Raw genomic sequence first — 9,915 nt, forward strand, 5'->3', positions numbered from 1 at the left:
TGGCGCACATGATACGCCCTTCTCGTCGCTAGGTGCCGTGTGAGGGACTTGTGAGAACGAGGCTGGCATCCTAGCGTTCTTATTGGGTAAGTGGGGCGGCCCCGCCTCCGGACTGCGTTTCGGATTGGGTGATCGCCGCCTCGTCCCCGCCTCCAGCAACGGGTCTCAGCAACCTGCACTTCCGTCTTCCGGGCTCGCCTCAAAGCTGGGCGCTCGGGCTGTGGCCGGGTGGTGGAGCCGTGCTGCAGGCGGCGCTTCCCCGAGGCCGGAGCTGAGGCGATGGAGGTATGGCCACGATAACCACCTTTCGCTGTTTCCCCGCCGTGCGGGCCTGAGGGTACCGAGGGGAGGCGGCACCGCCGCCGCCAGCTGCCCGTTCCCTTGGCCCCGGTGACAGCACTTCACCGTTCCCCTTCAGGGAGGCCCCTGCGGCCGGGAGACGGAGACTCGATTTGGTCACGGGAGCGCTAGAATAGACACATCGGTAAGAGCGATAATATTTCAGTAACTGAAGCCTTTCCTGGGTGTTGAGCAAAGCTTAAAGCGCCCAGGACGAGCGAGGTGGGTGGGTGAAGCCAGGCAGCTCCGTTCGGCCTTCAGCATCCTCGTTGGTCCTGTGCCCCCTCCCGGATAGCTCGGCCTGGCTGCTCGCTGTCGGCCTCCGGGGGCGTCTGGGGGCTGGAGTGAGAGGAGAGTGCTGGTTAAGGGGTAAAACTTGCAGTGTGAGACCTGTTACAACTCTTCTTGTGTGGGATTTTTTTTTTTTTTTTTCCTTAGGGGGGTTTGAAAAGGCAGTGATCCCACTAGAGGGCACCAGGCACTGGTGGAAAGCTCGGTGAGGCTTCAGGGCTGTTAACAGGGAAATTTCTTTGGAGGCTTGCTGTGGGGAGCACCTGCAGTGCCCCGTGGTGGGTCCAGAGGTTTGGTTTGTTTATTAAAAAAAAAATAATAATGCAAACCTGATCTATTTCTACTGTTCTTTTTTCGCTTGTGGCCAGATAATGAGTGCCATATTTCTACCAAAGAGAAATAGAGGTGTGGCTCTTGAGTCTGTTTGCTCTAAAGGGAGCTCTTACCAGAACCTGTGTGAATATATACATGCTATGCTTTATCTCCTATGTTCCAATGAAACACCTGAAGTATTTGTTGTGTTTTCTGGGGTGTGTGATTTTTTTTTTTATTTCATTAAAAACTGCAGATAACAGTACACTTTGTTTATATAGTTCTGAGTTGAAAACCAGTTGGAATGTGAAGCACCCGCTGATTTTCTCCAAGTTCACCTTCTTGGGCAATAACAAATTCAGACTTACTTTTATTACTTCTTTTCTGTAAATTGGTATGTTTTACTTGCAGTATTTACTGGTATCTTGTACTGTAACTAAAGCAAAATAGTTCCATTTTGGCAAGAATTGAAGGCATGCGCCATTTAATATACCAGGTCAAATGAGTCTCTGTTAATACATGTTCTGAAGAGCGATTTTTCATTTTGGTTGGCCCCCTAGTAAAGCTTTTACCTTTTCCTGCCTCTGTTTTCCTGCCCTTTTTGCCCTAGGGAGTATTTGGATATCTGACTATTTTTTTTGCCTCCAAACCGCTCAGAGTAATGAATTTAGTCACTCACATTTTTCCAGTACTCATGTTACAGATCTTGTTTCTACCAGAGTGCTGAGAATGCTCAAAGGGATAGCCTCTGACTTGAACTAGTTTGTGGCAAAATACGAACAAAACATCATTGTTGATTATTGAATGGCTTTTAGCATGTAAAAGCCGTTCTTCAGTCTCCTTTATCTCCTTCATCTTCTGCCTCCCTGAGGGACTTCTGGCCGAAGATGTGACATTCACTTCCTATTCTGAGTTTATTCTGCAGCTTACATTGAAAAGAGATTTAAATTTAGCTATTAGTGTGATAAAGGGCTTTTGCAAAGAAGGATTTTTAAGATGTTCTTTAATTCAGCTGTAGTGACATTTTGACATTTCAGTCATTTAAGTTGCAACTCTATGATTTGAGGTATTGTAGGGTAATTTTGTCTGCATTTTTCTAGCATCTGCTGGAAAAAAGTTAACTTTCTAAAATACAGGACGTTTCCTAAAAATTGGTATTTTGTACAGTATAGTAATAATAATGGCAAAATAATTCTGCAGGAAAGTAAAACTTAATAAAAATTAAATTAATTCTTATTTATTTAAATACTTAGTTCATAACTTATTTGTCAGATCCATATGGCCTCTTTGTTGAAATCAATGGTAAATACTGTAGAGCTGTCCCTTTGGCTCAAAGGGTATGGATATAGTTGCAATTGCAAGCCTTTTTGAGGTTTTCTGGGCATCATCTCCTTTCAAAGTCATTGGTATTGAAGGTGTTTGCAGAATTACAAGTGCAGAATCATTTTAGTTTTTAACCCCACGTTGTGACTTCATTCTAAATTAAGGGAAAAAGTCAAACAGATTTACTGCAGTGCTGTGCTCAAGGATAGTTCTAATAAAGATTCCTTAAATACAAGTGGGAATTTGCATGATTTATCTGGAAGAGTGTGCAAATATCATGAACACTTGCTTCTTATTAGATATCTTTTTTTTTTCCCTTCTTAAAGGGTTAATTAAGGGTAATAATAGATGTTGCCTCAATTGGGCTCCCATTTTCAAACAGAGATCATCATATCCTGAGGACTGCCTTTCAAAATGTTCAAACCACCCCACTAAAAACAGTTAATATCTCATAAAATGAGAACTCTGAACCATTTTGACTTACTTGTTTCAGGTGATGCTGTGAGCACATGAATAGTGTGAGAGGACTCTTGGCTGCCTCCGTAATTTCTGTCCAGAACTCCTGCTTCATCTATCCTGCCTGTCAAAAATGCTTTTCTAGGCTGATACTGGATTCTAGAAGGTACGTTCTGTTTTGGGGATTATTAACTGTAACTGTCAGAGACCTCAGGAATCTCTGTGAGCTGAACACAAGTTAAAACAAATTGGTGAAAATCCAGCCATTGTAGAAATAAGTGCTAATTTCAGATATTTATGTTACCTATCACTATTTAGACCTCTCTGTATTCCAGTAGCAGCTTGGAGGTCATTACGGATTGAGAGTTCTATTGCAGTCAGTGCCATGCAGTATCAAAGGACAGTTTAGGAGAATAAATGATGTGCGTTAATAGCTTCCAAGTGCATCCCCTGCAGTCCAGTTCTTCAGTGCTGTTCCTAAATTGGAAAGCACTGGTTGAAAGCCCCTCCAAATCAAGTCCTTATTTTTTTTTTTTTAAATCTCATTTTATCTGTGCAGTGCATCAGGTATGACTCTTCCACTTACTGTGTGTCCAGAAACCTATGAACTTCCCTTTTTAATCCCACTGTTATATGAAATTTATGACACAAAGAACAACAGTAAGTCAAAGAATGTCAACACTAAATGGAAGAAGCTGACTTGGCAAAGCAAGAATATCTGTTGCTTCAAATGCTGAATTAAAAGACAATAGTGCCATTTCCTGATGATTTTTTTAAATCTAGGTGTTACACTAAGGCTACAGGAAGAAAAATCCCAAACCAGAATGAAATGGAAAAAAGGGGGTGCAGGGAATTCAAAATTACTCCCCAACAGGTCATTCAAAGTCCACTGTCTCTCTCCAACTTCACAACAGGCTAGCATTTAATAAATCAATAAAAGAAGCCAGAGGGATTCTTCATGATACACACCCCTTGCTGTGCCTATGGTAAGAGTAACGCCTCAAGGAGTAAAGAATAAGAAAGAATCTTATAGTTTGTAATGGAATATTTGATACATTATAGTAGTAATACTTAAGGCTGCAGATAAGTTCTTACCTCAGCGGTGATTAACAGAAGTTCACATATTCATTCTTTTTTTATCCTTTTACTGTCTCATCAGGTTTAACTGTCTAAAATGTGGCTGCACAGGTGAAGCTAAAGACACAGGCTACAGGTATAGATTGTCCCTAAAGATTGCTGACACTAGTGATTTGTTTGACATTACTGTGTTTGGAAGTTGCTTAGATCCATTCTTTGGGGTCACTGCGGAAAATCTGCAGAGGTAAGGAATGGATTGTTTCTAACTATATAGCTGCTGCATTTTCTTCAGCGTAAAAAAAACTGACATGAGCTTGGATGGTGGGGAGATGAGTGGGAAGAAGCTGCTAAAGTGCTCCCTTCCAGCATTTCCTTGGTACCATCACCTTGAGAAAATGCTGAAGTTTGGTTTCTTCCTGAAATCTTGAAATTTTGAGATGGATTACTTCTACATAAGAGATCTTCCACTTGTCTGTTGAAGGCAGCTACAGCCTACTAAGTGAGCTTCACAATTTTAGGCATCTTCCTTGTGTCCTTCCTTTATTTGAGATGATTGAATTTTCTTTGTCTAATGGCAGATTACTAAGTCAATTGGCTTTTCCAGAGATTTAGATATAATTTTCCCCCAAGATTTTTGAATAGTCTTACAGGAAAGGTAGAGCCTCTGGTTTTGGGTTTTTTGTAACGGTTTGGATTTGAAAAAAAAAAAAGGTGTGCACCTTATGACTGATCTTCAAGATGACCAGATCTTCCTTTAGCAAAGAAGGATTTCTAAGAAAGCCTGTAAGTCCTCAGAGCCTGACCACCTACTTTGTAAGCTTCAGACTTTCTGATATGTGAAACTGCTATAATGGGATATTTGGATACATTCACTGCATGTTTCTCAATTCTGTTACTTTCCAATGACTTGTGATGGACACTTTTAAAATCCCATATTAGCAGCATTAATAGCATTCTCATGGCAGGCATTCTACGCTACACTGCAGTACTACTGTCAACTGTGAAAAAGAGTTACTTGCATGTCTTGATATGGATGCTGCTGTCACTGTAAAGATGCGGGCAGAAAGGATGTGTAAGCAATAGCAGCATATTGACAGCTTTATACAGTCATTGTGTCGATACAAAAATCACAGCCACGCAGGGAACACCTGAAAGTTGTATGTGTATTGAACCTATTCAAAGTGGTTGTTTTGTTTACTTCTATTTCACTAACAAATTAAGTGGGGTAAATAATTGAATTTATAGGTTCCTGGTTTCCTGTTTTCATTCTACGTTTAGTTTAAGCTGCCACGGTATCTTTTCTTTAGCACGTGTCCTACCTATACTACAGCTAAAATGTCTTACCTATACTACAGCTAAGGCTTCCTCTGTTGGTGCAGTACTTCTATATGTTTTTACTCAAGGTGTATTCAAGACTTCCATCATCTGTCAGGAGAAACAAACACAGATGCATCTCCAGGAGTGTTAGTTCAAGCAGTGGAATCCTGTTTCATTGGAAGAAGATTTATATTTGGAGTGAAGGTAACTTTTAATCCACATTACTCTCCTATAATTAGTTCTTTCATTAGCTTGTAGCCAGTTGGGGGCATAGACTGAGTTATCAAAGCATCATGTACTACATCTTTTGGGAGTTTGAGACAATTTAGGACTAGGACATGGGAAGGATTCTGCTCCTCTTCCCCCAGACTCCTATGTTATTTTAAATGAGTCGCATCCAAAAGCCATCTTGAATGGCAGTAGTCATCTTGACAGCTTGTCAGGGCTGCTTTTCAGAGAGCCTGAGCAGTGCCAGCTCCTGTGCATATCAGTAACAGCTTGGAGTCTGTAAAAAAGCATCTACAGTTCAAGTAAGAAACAGACTGTCTTTTTGAGCACTGCCCTACCTTTCACATGCTACACAGTCTCCTGGTGTCTGAAATGGAAGGAGAAACACATCCCCTTGCAGCATTTTGATATTTCTGGATGTAAGAGCATGTTTAAAAATGTTGATAAAGTACAGCTGTTCAACATATGCATCTGTGGCTCTTTTATGTATTTAACAGACTTTGAAATATTATTTCTTAGTAATATTTCCATAGAAACAGTCTTCTAAGTTCTCTTCAAGTGCTTGTGTGAGTCATTCATAGTATGAAGTCTGTGAACTAAATCCTACCTGGCAGGTGCTTTTCCTCTCCCACAGGTACCATGAGATTTGTATCTGAGCTGAGATTTTCCTAATTCATGGCATCTTAAGTTATGGAAGTTGGAGGACTTTACTTAACTGGATCGATTCACCAGGTCTCTAGGTCTGATGCCTTTACAAATATACGTAATTCTACATATCAACAGCCTTGTTGCTGCTCCTGCACACACAAGGACTGAACGCACATTTGAAGACCATTTGTTCAGCCTCTGGCTGTAGACGTTTCTGTATAGTTTTGTTAAGCTATGCATGCAGTTGCACTCTCCCAGATAAAACTCGGAATCAACATAACATACTTTTTTAAGTCTTACCTAGAAGGGTGTTGCCTTCAGCCTCAACCTTTGCATAGACTCAGGAAGTAGCAGGGTTGTTAAATTTGAAGATAGCTACATTTGCTTTTTGGCCTCACTGGCATTGGCAGACCTTGAGTGGAAGGCGAAAAAAGATTAACCACTTCTCAAAACATTAGATAATTCCCTCTGCTTTTAATGTAATTTTTCACCTGTAATTTCTGTGCAGAGAGAAGCAGGTTCTATAAAGAATTACAGCTGAAGCTCCTTTGAAACACTAATTTCCAAATAAATCTGCAAAGATAAAGATTGTAGCTTGTTTCCCTTTCACAGAGGTAGCACATAACAAATACCATGCTGGCTTTGATAGCTGGGCTGCCAAGTCAGATATCTGGTACCAGAGTGCTTTGCTTCAAGTACTGCCCAGCACCTCCAAGGTAAAAGACAAGCATTGGCCTTAGGCAGCTAGCCATTTGCACAGGACAGCACTGCAGGAAGCCCGGAAGCATCCAGTGCCCTAAAGGGAGGAAGAAATTTTCTGTGAAGTCCTTTCTTAGATTCCTTGGTTGTTTTTCCACCTCCAAAGCTCTGTGTAATTGCAACAAGCAAAGAACTTCTCGCTGTGATGCCCTTAATAGCCTTTGCCAGTGTTTATTTCCCAGGGAGTACTGCTTTCTTTGTGTGACGGACTGTTTTGTATTCTCTTCCCTGCAGATCGTGACAAAAAGTGAGACCTAAATATAAGCCCGACTTAAAAGATGTGCCTTTTTTTTTTCTGTCGCAAAATAAAGCATTTTACTAAGTTGTTTTTTTTCTTTCCTCCCTCAGGGTTGTGCAAGTGAAGATGGAGGGTGTTCTGCTGCCAGCAGCATCTTGCAAAACTGTTCCAGAATTAATAGAAATACGAAAAACCTTACAGCTTGCCAGATCTTCCTGCCAAACACTGCTGTTACCGGCTTTACTGTTATCAGCTACTTCCATCGGCTCCTGCAGTCAGCAAAATTCAGGAGCTGTAATAGCAGCTCATACTTATCCGATGCATCTTCAGCTCCAGTAGATGAACCTGTCAGTGAGCTCAGCAGCTTGTCTAGCCTGAGCAGAAACTCCCGTTTTGTTCAGTCTAGTGGCAGGGAAAGTTTTTTAGAGTCCTGGCAGCTGTCCTTCAGCCTGACTTCATCTGTTGCTTGGGCAACAGCAGAAGACTTTCCCACTCCTGAAGTAGGAAAGCTGGTGAGTGAACAGCATGAAGAAGAAGGGAGGCCTGTCTCTGCAGAATCATGCAGTGTAAGCCTCAACAATCAAACACCTTGGGATTCACGGTTTTGCAGCTCTGCTGTGAAGGAAGAGGATAAAGAGGAGGATAATGAATTGAGTTCACAGCCTAGTCGAACTGACAGTACCTCTGCAACTGAGAAATTAGAGAGAGTATCCTCTTCAAAGACTGAGTGTTCACATGGAAGCAGTTCCAGGTTTTTACAACATCCCTTGGAATCTGGAGTGAAAAGCATTTACCCAAAGACTAATAGTAGAAATCATTCTTACAGAGAAAAATCCCACAACTCCCTCTTTTACAAGAGAGATGCCTCAGCTTCTCATCACGTCAATGTAGCTGGAGTGTCTCAGGTGGACTCTATGCTTTGGGATGACCTCCCATTCTCAGAAAGCCTAAATGAATTTTTAGCCAGAATAGAAGATGGCAAGAGTGTTGTAACATTACCCAGCCTTGAAGCAGGCAAACATGCCCTTCTTGAAAGTAGCAAGTTGGGTGTAAATCTTCACAAAGCATATCCCAGGCAAACCCTAGTAGCTGGCAGTTTGCCTGAAGTGAGTGTTTTGGGGAGGTTCTGTCCACCAGCAGAGAATGATAGCTGGGAAAATGTGGTGTTTGCTTGCCTTCAGTCAAATGCAAATCCTCTGAGCGATGAGGTGTCACAATGTGAGTCTTCCTCTAGTGTTTTGTTTTCAGCTGACAAGGTATGTGGAGCATCTTGCTTTACACCTAACCCTCATCTCTCTATTCTGTCACAGTCCTTGCCAGTTACATCAGAGCTTTCTGTTTCTGAGAGCAGATACGTGCAGTCCAAAGAAGCAAATACTGACATTTCGAAGTCAGCTTGCTCTTTTATTAGTCTGCAGTGTACTGCTGAACATGGAGAAACCTCCTGTTTAAGAAGCAGCAAGGCAGCTACCTGTGTACATTCTGCACATGATAGCTCTTTAGCTGGTTGTGAAAATAAAGAAAATTCTTTTTCTACACCAAGCCAAAGAGCAGATCTTACATTCACAGGGGCATGGGACTCTGATCCAGCAACTCCCAACATTACAAGAAAGACACATAAAAGAGAATTAAAACCATTGACAGAACTGTCAGAAAATACCTTCAAAATTGTTAATAGGAGAGAGATGCTGTGGAACAATAGCTTCCTTGAAGGCAGTTACAATGCTTCTGCTGATCTCTTTGATGCAAGTGCAAGAGAGGTATCAAAACCTGTAGAATTTTTAAATAAATCATGTGATTCTTTAGTACAGGAAGATACTTTGACAGAAAAGGTCACAGCTCCTGAATTGGTGCTTTATCCTGGAGATGTTCCCTGTAACAGTTCAAAACAGAGCTCATCCCTACATAGGTCCCCTCCTGCTTTTAGTAAGCACAGTACACCAGTAACTTACTCCTTTTGGGATTCGGAATGCAATTCAGTTAGTGTGCAGGACTTTGTTCCTTATTCACAGTCAACTCCTATGACAAAACCTCTCCAGAAACTGTGGCCTGTTGGGGAAAGAAGCTCTTTTGTCACTATCTTCACCCCTAAAAATCCCACTAAAATCCATTCCAAAGGCAAGCGGTCTAGGTCTTCCTTTCAAAACACTCTGTTGCAGCAGCTTACTGGCAGGTTAGTGAAACGTGAAAGGCCAGGTAACAGGGAAGACAAAGAAAATAATAGCTCTGTTTCACAGCAGTTCCTTAACAGCCAACCGCGTGCCAGCTTTGAGGACTGGATCCCTCCATCTGCAAACAAAAGGTTGAAACCAACTGCATCTTTAAACTTAAAAACAGTTGGCTGGACTACTACTGACTTGCAATCGACCTGTGGGCACACTGGCAGGAACTCTATTTCTGAAAGGAAAGACAGCAGTGAAAATTACGTGTGCTTCAGAAATGAGAAATTAAACCTTGGAAATACAGCCAGGATTCTATCAACTCCTGTGTCTGCAGGTGTCACCAAGGCCTTGTTTTTAAATGATACAGTCCTGGAAACTTGTTGCCCTTCAGAAGGCAAGAATGTCCTCTCAAGTGCAAATTATTCAGCAGGTATCTTGGGAGGGGTAACTGGCTGGTCTCCTGAGTTGTTCTTCCAAACACAGAGCTCTTTTTCCGGTAAGCCCAAACACTAAAAAAAAAGGTATTTCTGTGTTGTGTTCTTTTTAACCCTTTTTTAAATACTTTTTGGGAAGGAACCAGTAGAAGAAAAGAGCTGTTTAAAAACGAATTGTTTATACGCCTGTTGGCATATGTATTCCTAAAATCAGTTGTTTATTTGCAGATCTTTGTACTACAGAGATGGGGAAAACAGAATTTGCAGTTACTTTATTTTATTGTAAATTAACTCAAGAATGTGCAATAAAAACTTTTGTAAATGTGTGAGT

At 41.5% G+C, this 9,915-nt stretch overlaps 1 protein-coding gene across 1 annotated transcript; it reads left to right on the forward strand.

Moving 5' to 3' along the window:
* The first annotated feature begins 2,774 nt into the window (after positions 1-2,774).
* Positions 2,775-9,663, forward strand: DDIAS (DNA damage-induced apoptosis suppressor). The gene is made up of 5 exons (XM_010290952.1): positions 2,775-2,887; positions 3,881-4,042; positions 5,202-5,319; positions 7,099-8,244; positions 8,299-9,663. The coding sequence occupies exons 1-5, from the start codon at positions 2,775-2,777 to the stop codon at positions 9,661-9,663; spliced, it is 2,904 nt and encodes a 967-aa protein (XP_010289254.1).
* The last annotated feature ends 252 nt before the right edge of the window (positions 9,664-9,915 follow it).

Source organism: Phaethon lepturus, unplaced genomic scaffold (genome assembly GCF_000687285.1).
Source record: "Phaethon lepturus isolate BGI_N335 unplaced genomic scaffold, ASM68728v1 scaffold25197, whole genome shotgun sequence".
NCBI lineage: Eukaryota > Metazoa > Chordata > Aves > Phaethontiformes > Phaethontidae > Phaethon > Phaethon lepturus.